This window comes from Schistocerca piceifrons, chromosome 1 (assembly GCF_021461385.2).
Source record: "Schistocerca piceifrons isolate TAMUIC-IGC-003096 chromosome 1, iqSchPice1.1, whole genome shotgun sequence".
Taxonomy (NCBI): domain Eukaryota; kingdom Metazoa; phylum Arthropoda; class Insecta; order Orthoptera; family Acrididae; genus Schistocerca; species Schistocerca piceifrons.
Genome location: NC_060138.1, coordinates 770,574,239 through 770,595,177, shown reverse-complemented (window position 1 = coordinate 770,595,177; position 20,939 = coordinate 770,574,239). Strand labels below are relative to the sequence as shown.

At 40.1% G+C, this 20,939-nt stretch overlaps 1 protein-coding gene across 1 annotated transcript in view; it reads right to left on the bottom strand.

The window, feature by feature from the left end:
* LOC124775011 (ATP-dependent 6-phosphofructokinase-like) overlaps positions 1 to 20,939 on the bottom strand; it is a 433,031-nt gene that overhangs the window by 98,154 nt on the left and 313,938 nt on the right. Inside the window, exon 14 of the mRNA XM_047249771.1 lies at positions 544 to 641. Within this exon, the coding sequence (XP_047105727.1) occupies positions 544 to 641 (98 nt within the window). The remainder of the gene's footprint in view (positions 1 to 543; positions 642 to 20,939) is intronic.

Sequence of the window (20,939 nt, the reverse complement as noted above, 5' to 3'; positions counted from 1 at the left end):
AAATAATACTTGCACAAAATGTGCTTTAACACCTTTTTAAAGATTGAACAAGCAGTCATGATAAACTCAGAATATACACCTGTCTACATTTTTGAGGGCAGTTCACCTTAAGGACAAGGATGGCATTTAACTCTCATTATGGGCACTTCATGAAGCTTCTTAGTTATTTGTGATTATTATTTTCAGTAACTACCCTAAACTCATAATAAGGCTGCCTTCACTTTTGAGTCATGACCTATGTGTTTTAACTCACTGATCACCTATAGTCTTAAAGAGAAGTCCACTGTTAGGCTTCCTGCATTAACTGACTCTCTCTTGCCCTGCCTTCTCGTCCCCTTTTATCATAATGTGTCTGAATATCTTCTCTCTTTAAAAACAGATTATTAATGGGTGGTGTCTATTCATGTGGTTATGATAATACTATAATAACTTACCTTGCTTGCATATATTTGAATAAAAACATATTTTCTATAAATAATACTGACACTAAAATAAATATAATATTAGTGAATACAAATTAACAACATTAATTTGAAATATTACCTAAAATATTCATTCTCACACTGAAAAGACCTTTCCCTTCTTCAGCAAACAGACGATGGATAAATCTGGTTGTATAATTATCATTACATTTTTCATTCCTGCAAGCAGTTAAAAATGGTTTTCATTCATGGTTTTACTTACACACTGAAGGTGGGAAAATTCAGAAAGTAACATTTAACATTACTCAGTATGGTGGGTACTTATTTTATTTGTACAAAGCACATCAGTGATGTCGTTTGTGAATTGAAAATAGCTCTAAAGTGTATATCTGAAATGGTAGCAGTTAGCCAACTAAAGATGCAAATGTTATTGAAATATCAGTTAAATATTTTTGTCATAAGACAGAATCTATTTATGGTGAACAGAAGTGTGAGAGAACTAAAGATAACAAAAATGATTGTAATTGATGATGATGATACACTCCTGGAAATGGAAAAAAGAACACATTGACACCGGTGTGTCAGACCCACCATACTTGCTCCGGACACTGCGAGAGGGCTGTACAAGCAATGATCACACGCACGGCACAGCGGACACACCAGGAACCGCGGTGTTGGCCGTCGAATGGCGCTAGCTGCGCAGCATTTGTGCACCGCCGCCGTCAGTGTCAGCCAGTTTGCCGTGGCATACGGAGCTCCATCGCAGTCTTTAACACTGGTAGCATGCCGCGACAGCGTGGACGTGAACCGTATGTGCAGTTGACGGACTTTGAGCGAGGGCGTATAGTGGGCATGCGGGAGGCCGGGTGGACGTACCGCCGAATTGCTCAACACGTGGGGCGTGAGGTCTCCACAGTACATCGATGTTGTCGCCAGTGGTCGGCGGCAGGCGCACGTGCCCATCGACCTGGGACCGGACCGCAGCGACGCACGGATGCACGCCAAGACCGTAGGATCCTACGCAGTGCCGTAGGGGACCGCACCGCCACTTCCCAGCAAATTAGGGACACTGTTGCTCCTGGGGTATCGGCGAGGACCATTCGCAACCGTCTCCATGAAGCTGGGCTACGGTCCCGCACACTGTTAGGCCGTCTTCCGCTCACGCCCCAACACCGTGCAGCCCGCCTCCAGTGGTGTCGCGACAGGCGTGAATGGAGGGACGAATGGAGACGTGTCGTCTTCAGCGATGAGAGTCGCTTCTGCCTTGGTGCCAATGATGGTCGTATGCGTGTTTGGCGCCGTGCAGGTGAGCGCCACAATCAGGACTGCATACGACCGCGGCACACAGGGCCAACACCCGGCATCATGGTGTGGGGAGCGATCTCCTACACTGGCCGTACACCACTGGTGATCGTCGAGGGGACACTGAATAGTGCACGGTACATCCAAACCGTCATCGAACCCATCGTTCTACCATTCCTAGACCGGCAAGGGAACTTGCTGTTCCAACAGGACAATGCACGTCCGCATGTATCCCGTGCCACCCAACGTGCTCTAGAAGGTGTAAGTCAACTACCTTGGCCAGCAAGATCTCCGGATCTGTCCCCCATTGAGCATGTTTGGGACTGGATGAAGCGTCGTCTCACGCGGTCTGCACGTCCAGCACGAACGCTGGTCCAACTGAGGCGCCAGGTGGAAATGGCATGGCAAGCCGTTCCACAGGACTACATCCAGCATCTCTACGATCGTCTCCATGGGAGAATAGCAGCCTGCATTGCTGCGAAAGGTGAATATACACTGTACTAGTGCCGACATTGTGCATGCTCTGTTGCCTGTGTCTATGTGCCTGTGGTTCTGTCAGTGTGATCATGTGATGTATCTGACCCCAGGAATGTGTCAATAACGTTTCCCCTTCCTGGGACAATGAATTCACGGTGTTCTTATTTCAATTTCCAGGAGTGTATTTAATTTTTGTGGCACTCAATTCCATGGTTATCACCACCCTACAAATTCCCAATCCTCCATGGTTATCATCACCACCCTACAAATTCCCAATCCTTTCACAGTCCAATCATGCCACTGTTCCTGAATGATGACAAAACGATGAGCACAACACAAACACCCAGTCCCTTGGTGGAGAAAATCCCTGACCCAGCTGGGAATAGAACCAGGGACCTCATGATCCAGAAGCAGCATCACTAGCCACTAGACCATGAGCTTCAGACAGATTGTAATTCATTCCAGCAAAGGAATCACTCAGAACAACTAAATTTCCATATGTTGAAAGTGAATATAAGAGAATAACTTAGATATTTATTTATTACTACCATTAGGAATAATTTGTGAGTAGAAATGTATTAGAATGTGAAGGAGGGGAAGTGTGTCACAGAAAGCAAAACAACAAGAAAACTGAGAGGAAGGTTATGGAAGTGGGAAAAGGAGTAGTGGAAGCTTAAGGTAGGGGCAGCTCCAGCAGAATGTATTTCAGAAAAGCTGGTGTTGGGAGTGGGAGGTGGATCCATATAGTATGGACTGAGGCAGCTATTGAAGACTTGGTGTTAAGATGTGCAGGATGTTCAGCAATTGTATGGTTTAGTTCACTCTTAGCCACAGTTTAGTGGCAGTCATTCATGCAAGTAGACAGATAGTTGTCATCCCCACAATGACTACTGCACAGTAATTAATTACAGCTGGTAAAACTATAAATTGGGTGCTTCAACATACAGCTCTCTCATTTAGAGAAACAAAAATGACACCCAAGACCCTCACTCTGATTGTTGGGCTGTATGGAGGGAAATAATCATGGTGGTATCCTACTACTGTCTGGTGCAACTCCAGACATGTTCTTGCTGGTCACCTTGGCTCAGTTCAAAGTGGGGCTCATCACTGAATCCAGCCAAAAAGATCATAGGCCAAAGATGTATTTGGAGATGCCCCAGACAGTGATAGGATACCAACCTGACTGTCACCTGACATATGTCCTGATGACCAGGATGAAGGTCTTGGGTGCCTTTTCATAGCAGGACCCCTTTGGTTGTCATCTATGGCACCCTTACAGCACAATGCTGTGTTGATGTTATTCTATACCCCACTTTATTGGATTTCATGGCAAGCCATCTTGTGCTTAAAGTTTAGCAAATGCCTGCAGCACACAACGAGAGATTCTACTGCTTGTCTTCATGCTTGCCAAACCCTACCTTGGTCAGCAAGGTAACCAGATCTCTTCCCAGTTGAGAACATTTGGACCATTATGGGTAGGGCCCCACAACAATCTCATAATTTTCATGATATAATGCACCAACTGGACAAACTGTGGTATGATGCACCTCAGCAGGACACCTAACAACTCTATCAATCAATGCTAATCAGAGTAACTGCTTGCATAAGGGCCAGAGGTGAACCAATGCATTATTGAGTGTTTTATTTCTGAAGCTCTGTCTCTGGATTAAACCATCCTATTTTTCTGAAATTGTAAACATTTGTTTGTCTGCTCAGGTGAATCATAATTAACAATTTCCATCCCATTCAGATAATTCCTTAATGGTTCATCATTCTTATTTTGTCTTAGAGTGTACTTAGTAATACTGTGCATTATTTACTGTCATACCAATTTACAATGAATGCTGATGCTTGCCATGTGGCTAATAGAACCATTTAGTTTTTGACCAGATATTTTGTAGAATGAGTGACTAATCAGTAATTTTTTCTTTTCAGTTGGTAGAGGTCCCCAGATTCATGCTTTATGGTAGATAAGAGCGTGTCCAATATTCTGTTCTGAATCATCTCATATTCTGAGTGTGTAGATCACATTTCAGCTGAAAGTTTTTTATTGTAAGCAAAAAAATGCATTCACTTCAGCTGAATAAAATGTTAGCTCAGTTCTGGAGCTTTAACTGACAAAACACTATTTATTTTGGGTATTCTGCCCCAACAGATAAAACAACAGAGTGTAAAACATTTGCTAAATGAACTTGCCTTTAAGTCAACACATTGAGAGATGCTCATAAGGGCACAATACAATGATCAAGATGTCTACTTGTGTGAGACTGTCTCTCACTGACACCCTCTCTTTTTGTAATGAATATAAAGCACCATCCATGCAAAGGTGATGCCATTAGCACCACAATAGTAGTTTTCTAAGTAGAATTTTCTGATTCACACAATGAAAGTATTAGTCAATGACACTAAATACACCAACTTCATTTGTGGGAAGCTTGCATTAACTTCTACATGAAAAAGTTTTATCAAAGTGCAAACTGACAGTCAGTTAACAGATCCTGCTTAGTTAATTGAGTCAGTATCAACACAGTGTGGTCTTCAGAGCCAGATTACTGAGTTTAATTTTTAGTTTATTCTATTGTAGGCAACTTTTCCAAGTATTTACAAATTTCTTGGACAGTGAAATAACGAGGTAATAATGAAGGTAATGAAGTAATGATGATAATTAATGAGAAATACTGTTTGTGTTCTGGGTAGTGACTAACTTGGGGCAACAATGATACATTGAACAAAAAAGATTTTTCTCATCAAGTACATTGACTCAAAAGACAATGTGAATATTCTGATAAGAATGGATAATTTGGTGACAGTTTAGGAAATTTTATGAGGATTTCATTTTCCAGTTTCTGAAGATAGTAATACTATCTGAGTGAAGTACAGTATGCTGGTACTTAAGTACTGATGTTGTAAGGACTTGTGAATAATGGAGGTTATTTTGAAGTGTGTGACAGCCAGATTCTTTCACCAGCAGCAATTCATGCATCTATGTTCACACCTCACCAGTCTCTTGCTATGATTACCACAGTAACAGCCTAAACTGATTGGTATATGAACTCTCCTTTGAACAGAATGATATTTACCTCTTCTTTCTTGAAGAAGAAGATGCAGGATACAGCTCCAGGATAAAGAATGATGTATAATACAATCATAAATAATATAACAGAGATGCTGAGTCGCAATAGGCACAACAAAAAGATTCACACAATTATAGCTTTTGGCCATTAAGGCCTTTGTCAGCAGTGTGGTTTCAGTTGTCTAAGATTGCAGATGTGTGTGCAAGTTGCATTTGTGTAAGTGTGTGTGTGCGTGTGTGTGTGCTTGTGTGTATGGGTGTCTATTGCTGACAAAGGCCTTAATGGCTGAAAGCTACAATTGCGTAAATCTTTTTCTTGACCCTATTGTGACTCACCATCTCTGCTATATGGTGAGTAGCAACTTTCCTTCTCTAATATTGTTACATTCCATCCTGGATTTTCCGTTATTTAATCATAAATAATGTTGCCTTGTGTTCCAAAGTTTGCAGGCTATGGTGAATCGAGGTATCATTTTCAGGATGAAGCAATTTATAAATGAAAGAAACAGCCTTCCTTTTCATTAGATATACTGTAAAAACTTTTATACAAATATATATTGTTGACTGACTTACAAGCAATACATCCACCCATTACAAGCAATACATCCACCCAGAATCATGGACAGGAAGAGACAGATAGTTTAAGAGTGAAAAATTTGATATAAGCTTAAGGTAACATTAGATTACAGTTCATGTTTCTTTTTGTACATACCTCTTTTTGGTGTGGGAATGTTTATATTGCATATTTGCCCCACACAATGTTCCGATAGTTATTAGATGACATGTACTTTACAGCTAGACCAGAATAAGATCAATCACAACTGACATCCTGGTCCATGATTACTGAACAACAGTATACAATAGTTGTGCATTTTATACACATACATAACATAAATAATCAAATTTCATATGGAAGTACCACTTAAACTACTTTTTGGCCAGGCTGGGGATCAAATCCCTTTATTTGTGACCATGTTTGGATCTCATTTATCTGCTGCTTGTGTGAGCTTTATGAATATTAAAACTAATTTACATGAAATTGACAAAACTTTGAAGGTTCAGTTTCTGAGAGATCATGACTTGACAAATAGCATGTTTGGAATAGACTCTTTTGCTCCATTACTGAAGTGTAACCACTGCCCATAGTTTGAACAGCCACATCTCCACACGTTAAGTGGTGTTTGTTGCATGCGAGCCTTGCAGTACCATTGTTGCAACTATGGAGAACAGTTCAGTTCACCCTCGGGTCGATGACTTTGTAAACGACAACTAATTGCACATCATTATATAGTGACCAAAGGGTAGCTCCTCACATTGATGTATGTTTGGTTAATTTGTTCAGTGCCATGATGGAGAAGCCATAAAGTTCTGACCGACCATGGTTACATAACCACGTTGTCCATCACATATTTGTGTCCAAATGACCATCCCATTGTAATCCCCCCCCTCCCCCCCTACTTCCTTCTTCCATCTATTGTCCACATTAAAAAATGCCCAGTCAAAGTAATTAACAAGCAAAATCTTTTATTAATATTTGAGGGGAACAAAGATTACCATAAACTTTCAAATTTACTTAGCTTGTAATGTTGAGATGGCTCCAGTTCTTCTTGTCTAAGGGTCCGATTCTTGAAGCTGAAAATCTACCATCAAGTCCTCATGATTGGTCTGAACTAAATAAATTGGAAGATAGTTATTGCAAAATTTTTTGCGTAAATATATTTTCCACTGATTTTATCTCATTTTGGTATATCATACAGTATTTTGATTTTTTACATTAATGAAGCTGAAATTACATTGTTCACACAATTGTTCATACAAAAATATGTCTGATCACATCAGAGGCAAGCATACAACTCTCACACTCTTCCGAAATAGCAATGTTCCAAAGAGTTCGAAGCTCGATCCGGCGCAAAGTTTTAATTTGCCAAGAAGTTTCATATCAGTGCACAGACTGCTGCAGAGTGAAAATTTCATTCTGGAAACAACCCCCTGGCTGTGGCAAAGCCATATCTCCACAATATCCTTTCTTCTAAGAGTGCTAGTTCTGCATGTTTCACAGGAGAGCTTCTGTGAAGTTTGGAAGGTAGGAGATGAGGTATTGGTGGAACTAAAGCTGTGAAGATGGGCTGTGATTCTTGCTTGGCTAGCTCAGTTGGTAGAGCACTTGCCCACGAAAGGCAAAGGTCCTGAGTTTGAGTCTTGGTATGGCACACAGTTTTAATCTGCCAGGAAGTTCCAATATTCCAAATAGTTTACAATTTTTCTTAAAAAATGAATTCCTACTAGTTTTTGTTACAGTATTATGTCAATTATTATTCCATAAATGAAACCAGAAATAAACAAACTAATCAGTACAAGACTGCATAATTAATAACAGAAAATTTAATTGTGCGAATAATTCATAATGAATGTAGGTTGCTTCATTGAATATTTTTGGGAAGATTTCACATGGATTATCTCCATTTTCTTATTACATATTCCCACTATATAATTACATCTGCAAAAAAATGCCTCTCTCACAACTGACAGTTTAAAAAGATTCCTATTGATTTTAATACTCTGCAATAACATTGATGATGCTCACAAGATGAAAGAGTGTCCTTATTACATTCATTATTATGTCTTCTACTGAATGATGCAGAAAGCTACTGTCTAGTGGTGTGCATTCTGGAAATAGCTTACATATTCAACGAGATACTAGGCAACTCCATCATTTTGCAGTGCATAAGAACGAGTTGATAAGTATTTCATAGATGTGATGGTGCTTGTGGTCCATCCTAGTCACTCCCAGCTTCATAACATTATTCCTTAATTCATACATTTCACTCTGTAAAACGCATCATGAAGGGGAGCCTTCAACAATATGTCACTTGTCAGTTGGCCCAAATTAATCAAACTGTGAAACATCTAGACATGCAGCGTAGGGCATCAGCATCTGGAATATTTAACCAAAAGCTCAGTTCCAGCTGTTCTGCACTTAAAAATCTCTCTTACTGTGTTGAGCTGCAGATGAAATTATTAAAATACTTCCATTTGTACTTTAGCTACTCCTTTAATTTTTAGAATTTTTATTCAGAGATTTTTAAATTTTCATAACACTAATTTTCATTTTAATTTCCAGTACAATTACTGATGAGAATCTTGTGTCAAGCTATTAAACTTACGTAAATTCTTAGTGTGAAACTGTAGACATAAACAGCAAGATGTAATTTTTTCCAGTGTAGTTTCTTTTCTATCAGATCATGATGTAACATGGCTATTTCACAAGAAGTTCATATATTCATATAATCTCAAACATGTGCAGCATCTTCCCATTGCCAATAACCTATCACAGGAGAATTTTTCCCCACAGTGTGTTGCACAAATTGTTTACCTGCTGTTTGTATATTTACTCTTGTATATACAAGAGGGAGACTAGGAAGAGATGGAATAATAAATTATCACAAATCATTTTAGAGGGTGAGACAATTCTTACATTCCCAGTCTGAAAGATTGTTGAACAACTATGCCAGCATTTTGAGACTTTTATAATTCTGTGTCTGCATGCTGAGTCATGATACCAACCTAACCAATATTCGAGAAGGTATCAGTTCTCTTTCTATAATCTAATTTCTTGTTCTATGCTATCAATATAATTATGCAGGTATTAAATCAGCAAATAGGAGAAAAACAAAAGATATTTAACATAAATGCACAAACAGCATTTCTTTCCAAAGTATTGGCTTTCTTGTTAATGTTACTGTGTTAAATTTACACCAAGAAAGTGTAAATCATTTATAGAAGTTTAAGAATAGCTATTTCTTAATGGAATTTGAAGTGTTTTTTTTTTTCACTTTTTAATCTATATCATAATTTTTCCAGTGCCTCTGAAAGTCCCTCTACATGAAGACTTTTGCAAACAAGTCCAACCTGGTGACACCTTTCAAGCAAAAAGGAAATGCAAAATGAGCATTAGGCCTATCCAGGCAGCTGAAGATGGATTGCAATAATGAGAACTCTTATGATGACAGTAGGGAACAAAAAGAATTTTTGTTGCTCTCAAAAGGAACATGAATACCTTTGCAAACCACACTAAAGCTGACTTAATAATATAACAATACCAGAGAAGGGAAGTTGCTACTCACCCTATAGCAGAGATGCTGAGTCGTGATAGGGACAACAAAAAGATTCACACAATTATAGCTTTCGGCCATTAAGGCCTTTGTCAGCAGTACACACACATGCACACACACACACACACACACACACACACACACAAACTCAACTTGCACACACATCTGCAGTCTCAGAGAACTGAAACCACAATGCAAGCAGCAGCACCAGCGCATGATGGGAGTGGCGACTGGGTGAGAGTAAGGAGGAGGCTGGGGCAGTGAGGGGGGAGGGATAGTATGGTGGGAGTGGCGGACAGTGAAGTGTTGCAGTTTAGACAGAGGGCAGAAGAGAAGGTGCAGAGGGGGGAGGGAGTAAGTAGCGGAAAGAGAGAAATAAAAAGAAATTAAAAGACTGGGTGTGGCAGTGAAATGAGAGTTGTGTAGTGCTGGAATGGAACAGGGAGGGGGCTGGATGGGTAAGGACAGTGACTAACCAAGGTTGAGGCCAGGAGGGTTAGGGAATGGGAATGTAGGATGTATTGCAGAGAAAGTTCCCACCTGCACAATTCAGAAAAGCTAGTGTTAGTGGGAAGGATCCATATGACACAGGCTGTGAAACAGTCATTGAGATGAGGGATATCACGTTTGGCAGCATGTTCAGCAACAAGTTGATCCACTTGTTTTTTGGCCACAGTTTGTTGGTGGCCGTTCTTGTGGACAGACAGCTTGTTGGTTGTCATGCCTACATAGAATGCAGCACAGTGGTTGCAGCTTAGCTTGTAAATCACATGACTGGCTTCACAGGTAGCCCTGCCTTTGATGGGACAGGTGATGTTAGTGACCGGACTGGAGAAGGTGGTGGTAGAAGGATGTATGCGACAGGTCTTGCATCTAGGTCTATTACAGGGGTATGAGCCATGAGGTAAGGGATTGGGAGCAGGGGTTGTGTAAGGATGGATGAGTATATTGTGTAGGTTCAGAGGACAGCGGAATACCATGGTAGGAGGGGTAGGACGGATAGTGGGCAGAACATTTCTCATTTCAGGGCACGATGAGAGGTAATCAAAACCCTGGAAGAGAATGTAATTCAGTTGCTCCAGTCCCGGATGGTACTGAGTTACGAGGGGAATGCTCCTCTGTGGCTGTACTGTGGGACTTTGGGAGGTGGAGGGAGACTGGAATGATATGGCACAGGAGCTTCGTTTTTGTACAAGGATGGGAAGATAATTACAGTCAGTGAAGGCTTCAGTGAGACCCTCGGTACATTCTGAGAGGGACTGCACCTCACTGCAGATGCAATGACCACAGGTGGTTAGGCTGTACAGAAGGGACTTCATGGTATGGAATGGGTGGCAGCTGTCGAAGTGGAGGTATTGCCGGTGTTTTTGTTGTATCTATCATGACTCATCATTTCCACTATATGGTGAGTAGCAACTTTCCTTCTCTGGTATTGTTACATTCCATCCTGGCTTTTCCATAGTTTGACTTAATAATGTGGTTTTATTGGTATATGATTGGCACTGTGCATACCTATCACCGTCTCTTCATATCAATCCTGTGAAGCTTTTGTGTGTATTCTGTTAATCATATACTGATTGAGTTTCCACTTGTAGTATCGGCCACTATCCAGCCACATTTTCAAATCACACATCACCAGTTACACAACTGTGCTTCCTACAACTGCCACTGTGGCATGAGGGCACTGCCACAGATGATTACACCCACTGCCAATGAGATGCAAGCATGCTCTTTCTGGAGCTCTAGATGCTGGTATACTTAAGTTTGAACATTCATGCACTGAGCCCATTTTGTGTGTTTGCAGTTGAATAACAATTACAGAATTTCGTAATGGGCAAGGCTCAACATCTGAACAGACATTGTATTGTAGAGAGCAGATTTATAAATCCTTCATAACTGTGTATATTTCTCCATTCAAATCTACTGTTAGTAATGATACTGCAACTACAACAACAAAGTTACATATTGTCACTTAGAAGAAGGTGTAATTAGATGAATGACAAACACTAACTTCACTTAACGAAGATTTATTCAGCACTTGCACATACAAGAGCATGGAGCAAACTGCCTCTGGCCAGAAGACATACAGTATATATACAGCTAAAGAACATTCCAGTACAATGATTCTTGACATTCATGGATACTTCTAGAATGTACTCAAACCAAATATACAAATTAAAATTGTACAGCCCAGGGGAGTTTTGAAATCACAAACCTCCCTGCAACAGTTGAGTATCATAACCACTACACTATGGTGACTGTACTGCTGAGTTTCTTCTGCGACATTGCTCCCTTGTTAAGAGAACAGTGTCTCGGTGTTACGTCCTCCTAGTCCACGAACGAGTCATTGGTCCTCCATACTTTGACTCCCAATGACTGATGCTCTCCCAGGCAGTGACCTTAGAACTTCTTTTGCCACTATGCTCTTCGTAACCTTTCTGCTTGTTGCCTGTCTCTGGAGCTTTGAATTTACCCTGAGTGTCATGATCCTTGTAGGGCTTCATTTGAAGGACATGGACCGTATCTCTGATCTTTCGAGATCTTGCATCGGGGTCGAAATCTTCAACTTCATAAGCAACATCAGACAACTGTCTTACACCCTTATAAGGTCCAAAGTAGTGCCTGAGGAGCTTCTCAGAGAGACCAACTTTCCATACAGGAGTGAAGATCCAGACGAGGTCACCAGGCTGGTAGACAACAGAGCGGTGGCTCGCATCATACCTTCAGCTATCGTTTTCTTGAGCCTACAGCATGCAGAAACAAGCTAACTGCTGAGCTTCCTCAGCTCTGGTTAACACCTGGCTGATGTAGTCATCGTCCACATCATCAGGATGTAATGGAAACACAGTGTCCATCATTGTAGTCACCTCATGCCCATGAACCAGGCAAAATGGTGTAAATCCTGTGGTGTCTTGTTTGGCGGTGTTGTAGGCAAATGTCACGAAAGGTAGCACCTCATCACAGTCGCTCTGCTCAACATTGATGAACACTGATAGCATGTCCGCCAAAGTCTTATTAAGGCTTTCAGTAAGCCCGTTAGTTTGTGTATGGTAGGCAGTCATCATGTGATGAGTAATTTTGCACCAACGGTTTATCTCTGTCACAAGATTCGATTGAAAAACTTTACCTTGATCCATAATTAATGACCTTGGGGGTACCGAGTTTTAATACAATGTCTTCCACAATGAATTTGGCTACCTTTGATGCTTTGGCTATTTTCATTGCTTTTGTAATGGCATAGTGAGTCAGATAATCAGTGCAAACAAGAATCCATCTCTTGCCACTAGCAGACATTGGAAATCGTCCAAGGAGGTCAATCCCAACATGCTGGAAAGGCATTTTGGCTGGTGGAATTGGTATGAGTCAGCCAGGTGGTTTCTGAGGAACTGCCTTTCTCCTCTGGCACTATCTACACTGCGACACATAGTGATCGACACTCCTAAATAAACCTGGCCAGAAAAATCTCTTGCGGATTCTATTGTAGGTCTTAATAAATCCTAAATGTCTAGCCTCTGGTGTGTCATGGAATTTCTGTAGAACATCTAAGTGCATGTGTTTAGGAATCACTGGTAGCAACCTCTTTTCAAACAGATCAAAGTTTTTCTTGCAAAGTAATCCATTAACTACCTTAAATTGTCGTTTCACATCCTCTGACCAATTTAAGGCAAGCCTAATTTGAGATATCTTGGCATCCTTCTTCTGCTCAGCAGAGAGATCCTAGAGTGCAGCAAGACAGTCACCCTTGTACAGGGTTTCTTGAGAGACAGTTGGCATCTTGATGTTTTCTTCCACTTTTGTACACTGTGGTAATGTCATACTCTTGAAGACATAGTGCCCACGTGGAGAGTCGTCCTGTTGGATCCTTAAGACCCGTCAGCCGACAAAGTGAATGATAGTCTGTAACAACTGTGAATGGCCTTCCACAGAGATACTGTCAAAATTTGCACATAGCCCAGATCACAGCAAGACACTCTCTTTCTGTAGTTGAGTAGTTTCTCTTGGCTTTTGTAAGTGTCGTGGAAGCATAGGCTACAACCCTTTCTTTTCCATCTGAAATTTGCGCCAGAACAGCACTGATCCCATACCCACTGGCATCTGTGTGTAGTTCTGTAGGTGCTCTCTCATCGTACAGACCAAGAACAGGGTCAGTCATCAGAGATTTTCACAGCACATTGAAAGAATCTTGTTGGGCACCATCCCAGATAAATTCAGCACCAGCTTTTAACAACTCCTAGAGTGGCCTGGCTGTGATACAAAAGTCTTTGATAAAAAACACTAATTAGAACATAATCTGAAAAAGCTTCTCACATCTCAAATACTTTCAGGAATAGGAAATTCCGTTATAGATCTCTCCTTTTCTGGGTCTGCCCGCACACCTTCCTTTGACACGAGATGTCCAAGTATTTTGATTTCCTTTGCTCAAAAGCGACACTTTCTTGAATTAAGTTTCAGTCTGCCTTGTTGGAGACACTTAAGAATGGCCCTCAGTCTTTTTATATGTTTATCAAACGTCTCTGACAACACTATAATGTCATCTAAATACAGACACATCATCCACTTCAGATGACATAGAAAATTATCCATCATGCGATCAAAAGTTGCTCGTGCATTACACAAACCAAATGTCATTATCTTAAACACATACAGGCCCTCAGAGGTGATGAATGCAGTTTTCAAAAATGGTTCAAATGGCTCTGAGCACTATGGGACTTAACTTCTGAGGTCATCAGTCCCCTAGAACTTAGAACTACTTAAACCTAACTAACCTAAGGACATCACACACATCCATGCCTGAGGCAGGATTCGAACCTGCGACCGTAGTGGGTGCGCGGTTCCAGACTGTAGCGCCTAGAACTGCTCGGCCACCCGGCCGGCTGAATGCAGTTTTCTCACGATCAGCCTCATCTACTTTGATTTGCCACTATCCCTAGTACATGTCCATGGTTGAGAAAAACTTAGCCCCCTCAGACAATCTAGTGTATCATCAACTTGTGGAAGAGGGTAAATGTCCTTTTTGGTTATCTTATTAAGCTTCCTGTAATCAACACAAAAGCACCAACTGCTATCCTCCTTCCTGCCGAGGACCACTGGTGAAGACCACGGACTATGCGAAGGCTGAATGATGTCATTCTTCATTTTTTTCTCTACCTCGTCGCAAATTATTCGATGTTCCATTGCTGACACACGGTATGCTCTCTGGCTTATTAGTTAATGGTCTCCAGTGCTAATCTGGTGTTTCACCGTTGATTTGTCTATTTTCTCTTCACTTGTGGATTGAAGCATTCAGAGAACGCTTGAAGAATGGCAAGTAGCTTCTTCTGCTGTTCCTTAGTGAGATTTGGTGATAGTTGAGCTAGAAGATCTTGTAGCGGTAGCGCTAATTTTGCCCATAGATTCGGCATGGGAGGTTTCTATGATGCTCAACTGTTCTTCAATGAACAGCTCAGCATTTGCTATGCAAAGGTGTCTTGGAAGGATCTGCGGTTCTCGGCGACAGTTAACTATCGACAATTCACCAAATCCGCTCTTAAACGAGATGACAGAGGCTGGAATGACCAAGTTATTCTTCAGTGGTATGCTTCTCTTACATTCCACTACAAGATCCATAGGTTGATGCATGGCATGACACGTGACAGTTGCCTTTCTAGTGCTGACTGCAGGAATGATCACTTCATCCAGCACACCTAGTCTCCACACACTCCGATGCACATCTTCTGTTCACAGTATCTCATCTCGTCTAGCATAATCTTTGAGCAACCACAATCTAAAATTGCCTGAGACACTTTCAAAAAGTCCCATCCGAGAATGACATCATGGCTACACTCTTGTAAACAGCCACTCATACCCACACAAAAGGTACATCTTCCTGTAGGTTTCACATATTTCCAATTAGCCACCTTCATCAGGGATGTTTTGTTGTCAATAAATACGGTTTTGGCGATGGCACTTCTACGAAATGACTGAATTTGATACTCCAGAGCGCACAAGAGCTTAGGTTGGTCGGCCATCCCTGAGGATATCAACGTAGTTTCCTATCATTTTTGTAGTGATCGATGGCAGAGGATTTTTCTCTTTAGTGGCCTCATCTCCAAGGAAGGTCACACACTTTAGTTTTCCTTGTTGTGATGGCCAGGTGATTGGCTGGAACTTCTAAATGGTGATGGAGACCTTGATCGGTGTGTTAGGGAGCATCCTCTCCTGTGGCTAGCTTGCGACGATGGTGAAATACGTCGTTCTGCACCCACACCTTCTTGTTCACCTTCATCGTCCCAGAATTGGTGTCAGCTAAGATTGGTCTGCTGTCTTCTGGCGTGGGCATCATCAAATATCTGGCACCTTTCTCGATAATAGCGCACCACATGTCCCGGTCAACTGCAGTGGAAACATACTGGTTGGTTATCCCGGGTCCTCCAGACATCAGTCTTCCTTGGTGACCAAACAGGTTCCTTACGTGGAATTGTATGAACGTAACTTCACCTGGGTCTCGACTTTTCACCATTTTAAAAGGAAATGAAGGACGAGAGATTGGGTTCAGTGTCTGTTCCACTTCCTCCCTTACGACCTCTTGAAGTGTTTCAGTTTTTTGCTCACCATGCAATCCAAGCAACTTTGGAACTTCCTCTCTCACTATCTGATGAAGAACACTTATCAAATCAGTTGCTTCCTCCATCACAGACATCAATATGATGTTTGCAAGGCATTCAAACTTCTTGCGTGTAATTCTTTTTTGATAATTGTCTCAATATACTGGCACCATTGTATGAAGTCGTCTGCTGTCGAAACCTCCTTGCGGAGTAGGGCCTGATACATGTCCTCAGCAACACTCTCCATGAGATGTGCAACCTTACCTTCCTCCTTCATTCTAGGATCCACTATTCTACACAGCTCCAGGATGTCTTGAATGTAGGACACTGTACTTTCTCCTGGACACTGTGCCTGCACTTTAATTTATCTTCAGCCTTGCACTTCTGTCATTGCGTGTCGCCAAAATACTTTTGCAGTTCCACCTGGAATACTTCCCCAGCTTCTGAACTTCTCCTTGTTCTCCTCATACCATTGCTTGGCAGTGCCCTCCAAGTAGAAAAATACATTAGCCAAACACAGTGTCATCCCATTTGTTAAATTTGGCTATACACTCATATACCTTCAGCCACTTGTTTGGATCTTGGCCATAGTCACCAGAGAACTCGGAAAGATGTCTCTTGTGGTGGTACACAGTTGCTGTTATCATAATGTCCTCTTCTTCTTCTGCCTTTGGTAGATTGCGATCTGTTGAATATGGCTCGAACTCAGGTTTCTCACCACATAAACAGCGGCTCTGTCATGGCCTGATGGGAGTCACAGTGCCGTCGATAATGTGCGCTATCGCAAGGTCCAATACCTGGCGCCTCCACCAGAATAATGTCACGTAGAAGAAGGTGTAATTAGATGAATGACAAATACTAACTTCACTTATCAAAGGTTTATTCAGCACTTGCACATTCAAGAGCGTGGAGTGAATTGCCTCTGGCCAGAAGACATATAGTATATATACAGCTACAGAACATTCCAGTACAATGATTCTTGACATTCATGGATACCAAATATAAAAATCAAAATTGTACAGTCCAGGTAAGTTTTGAACTCACAACCCTCTATGCAACAGTTTAGTATCATAACCACTCCACCATGGCACTACTCAGATTCTTATGCGACAATATTATTTTTACTATGTGATATTAGATGCAGAATAAATTATTATCTGACATCTCTGTTCATAACAGCATGTGTTACTCACTCCTGTATCCACTAAAGAGCCACACAGTGTGCAAGAAAGTCATAATAGGCTCACGACGAGGATGAGATAATGGAACAAGTAGCTTTCGACACCAGAATTCTATTGAATTCTTTTTTGCGTGTGTGCATATATTAAGTTGAAATATGTAAGTTGACTTTTAAGGAATCACGACAAGCCAGGGAGAGCAATATCTAAGCGCCACACAGTGTCTAGATTATATTAGATTAATACTAGTTCCATGGATCATGAATACGATATTTCGTAATGATGTGGAACGAGTCGAATTTTCCAATACATGACATAATTAGGTTAATTTAACAACATACTTAAGTTAATATAACAACTTTATTTTTTTGTGTTTTTTGTTTTTCTTTATTTTTTTATTTATTTTTTTAAAATATTTTTTTCTGTTTTTTTCTTAATTTATATCTAAAAATTCCTCTATGGAGTAGAAGGAGTTGTATTTCAGAAATTCTTTTACTTTCTTCTTAAACACTTGTTGGTTATCTGTCAGACTTTTGATACTATTTGGTAAGTGACCAAAGACTTCAGTGCCAGTATAATTCACCCCTTTCTGTGCCAAAGTTAGATTTAATCTTGAATAGTGAAGATCATCCTTTCTCCTAGTATTGTAGTCATTGACACTGCTATTACTTTTGAATTGGGTTTGGTTGTTAATAACAAATTTCATAAGAGAGTATATATACTGAGAAGCTACTGTGAATATCCCTAGATCCTTAAATAAATGTCTGCAGGATGATCTTGGGTGGACTCCAGCTATTATTCTGATTACACGCTTTTGTGCAATAAATACTTTATTCCTCAGTGATGAATTACCCCAAAATATGATGCCATATGAAAGCAATGAGTGAAAATAGGCGTAGTAAGCTAATTTACTAAGATGTTTATCACCAAAATTTGCAATGACCCTTATTGCATAAGTAGCTGAACTCAAACGTTTCAGCAGATCATCAATGTGTTTCTTCCAATTTAATCTCTCATCAATGGACACACCTAAAAATTTGGAATATTCTACCTTAGCTATATGCTTCTGATTAAGGTCTATATTTATTAATGGCGTCATACCATTCACTGTACGGAACTGTATGTACTGTGTCTTATCAAAATTCAGTGAGAGTCCGTTTACAAGGAACCACTTAGTAATTTTCTGAAAGACAGTATTGACAATTTCATCAGTTAATTCTTGTTTGTCAGGTGTGATTACTATACTTGTATCATCAGCAAAGAGAACTAACTTTGCCTCTTCATGAATATAGAATGGCAAGTCATTAATATATAATAAGAACAACAAAGGACCCAAGACTGACCCTTGTGGAACCCCATTCTTAATAGTTCCCCAGTTTGAGGAATGTGCTGATCTTTGCATGTTACGAGAACTACTTATTTCAACTTTCTACACTCTTCCAGTTAGGTACAAATTAAACCATTTGTGCACTGTCCCACTCATGCCACAATACTTGAGCTTGTCTAGCAGAATTTCATGATTTACACAATCAAAAGCCTTTGAGAGATCACAAAAAATCCCAATGGGTGGTGTTCGGTTATTCAGATCATTCAAAATTTGACTGGTGAAAGTATATATGGCATTTTCTGTTGAAAAACCTTTCTGGAAACCAAACTGACATTTTGTTAGTACTTCATTTTTACAGATATGTGAAGCTACTCTTGAATACATTACTTTCTCAAAAATTTTGGATAAAGCTGTTAGAAGGGAGATTGGACGGTAATTGTTGACATCAGATCTATCCCCCTTTTTATGCAAAGGTATAACAATAGCATATTTCAGTCAATCAGGGAAAATGCCCTGTTCCAGAGAGCTATTACACAGGTGACTGAGAATCTTACTTATCTGTTGAGAACAAGCTTTTAGTATTTTGCTGGAAATGCCATCAATTCCATGTGAGTTTTTGCTTTTAAGCAAGTTTATTATTTTCCTAATTTCAGAGGGAGAAGTGGGTGAGATTTCAATTGTATCAAATTGCATCGGTATGGCCTCTTCCATTAACAGCCTAGCATCTTCTAATGAACACCCGGATCCTACTATATCCACAACATTTAGAAAATGATTATTAAAAATATTTTCAACTTCTGACTTTTTGTTCGTAAAGTTTTCATTCAATTTGATGGTAATACTATCTTCCTCTGCTCTTGGTTGACCTGTTTCTCTTTTAATAATATTCCAAATTGTTTTAATTTTATTATCAGAGTTGCTGATTTCAGACATGATACACATACTCCTGGATTTTTTAATAACTTTTCTTAATATAACACAGTAGTTTTTATAATTTTTGATAGTTTCTGTGTCACTACTCTTTCTTGCTGTCAGATACATTTCCCTTTTCTGGTTACAAGATATTTTTATACCCTTAGTAAGCCATGGTTTGTTACAAGGTTTCTTACGAGTATATTTAACTATTTTCTTGGGGAAGCAGTTTTCAAATGCATTTACAAAAATGTCATGAAATAAATTATATTTTAAATTGCCATCAGGTTCACGGTACACCTCATCGCAGTCTAACTGCTGTAGGCTTTCCCTGAAATTTGCAATTGTTAAATCGTTGACTGAACGTACTACTTTGGAGGACTGTTTAGTATTGCTGAATGGAGCTATGTCATATATTGTAACTAGCTGTGCACCATGATCAGAAAGACCATTCTCAACAGGCTGAGCATTTATCTGGTTAAACTTATCTTGGTCTATAAAGAAGTTATCTATCAGTGAGCTGCTATCCTTTACCACCCGAGTAGGAAAATCAATAACGGGTGTCAAATTGAAAGAACCGAGTAATACTTCAAGGTCATTTTTCCTATTACCCTCTTTCAGAGAATCGACATTGAAGTCCCCACAAATAATAGTTTGCTTCCCCCGTCTGACAGATAGCACAACAAGGAGTCCAAATTTTTCAGAAATAGATGAAAATTTCCTGATGGGGACCTATATACTGTTACAATTATAAATGTGCCTTTATTTAATTTAAGCTCACAGGCACATGCTTCTATATGTTTCTCTACACAAAACTTTTTTGTATCTATACTTTTTGCACAATGATAACTTTTGACATATATGGCAACTCCTCCTTTCTCCATATTTTCTCTCATTACATGTGCAGAGAGCTTATATCCACTTACATTTACCTTATCCATATCAGTAACAATGTGATGCTCAGACAGGCATAGTATATCTATTTCATTCTCAGCTTCTAAATCTTCTAAACAAACCAGAAACTCATCTACTTTATTCTTTAAACTCCCAATATTTTGATGAAATATACTTACTAGTAGAAATCCTTGGGTAACAGAAGAAATATTGAATTTAATTGATGAAAGGAGAAAATATAAAAATGCAGTAAGTGAAACTGGCAAAAAAGAATACAAACGTCTCAAAAATGAGATCGACAGGAAGTGCAAAATGGCTAAGCAGGGATGGCTAGAGGACAAATGTAAGGATGTAGAGGCCTATCTCACTAGGGGTAAGATAGATACCGCCTACAGGAAAATTAAAGAGACCTTTGGAGATAAGAGAACGACTTGTATGAATATCAAGAGCTCAGATGGAAACCCAGTTCTAAGCAAAGAAGGGAAAGCAGAAAGGTGGAAGGAGTATATAGAGGGTCTATACAAGGGCGATGTACTTGAGGACAATATTATGGAAATGGAAGAGGATGTAGATGAAGATGAAATGGGAGATATGATACTGCGTGAAGAGTTTGACAGAGCACTGAAAGACCTGAGTCGAAACAAGGCCCCCGGAGTAG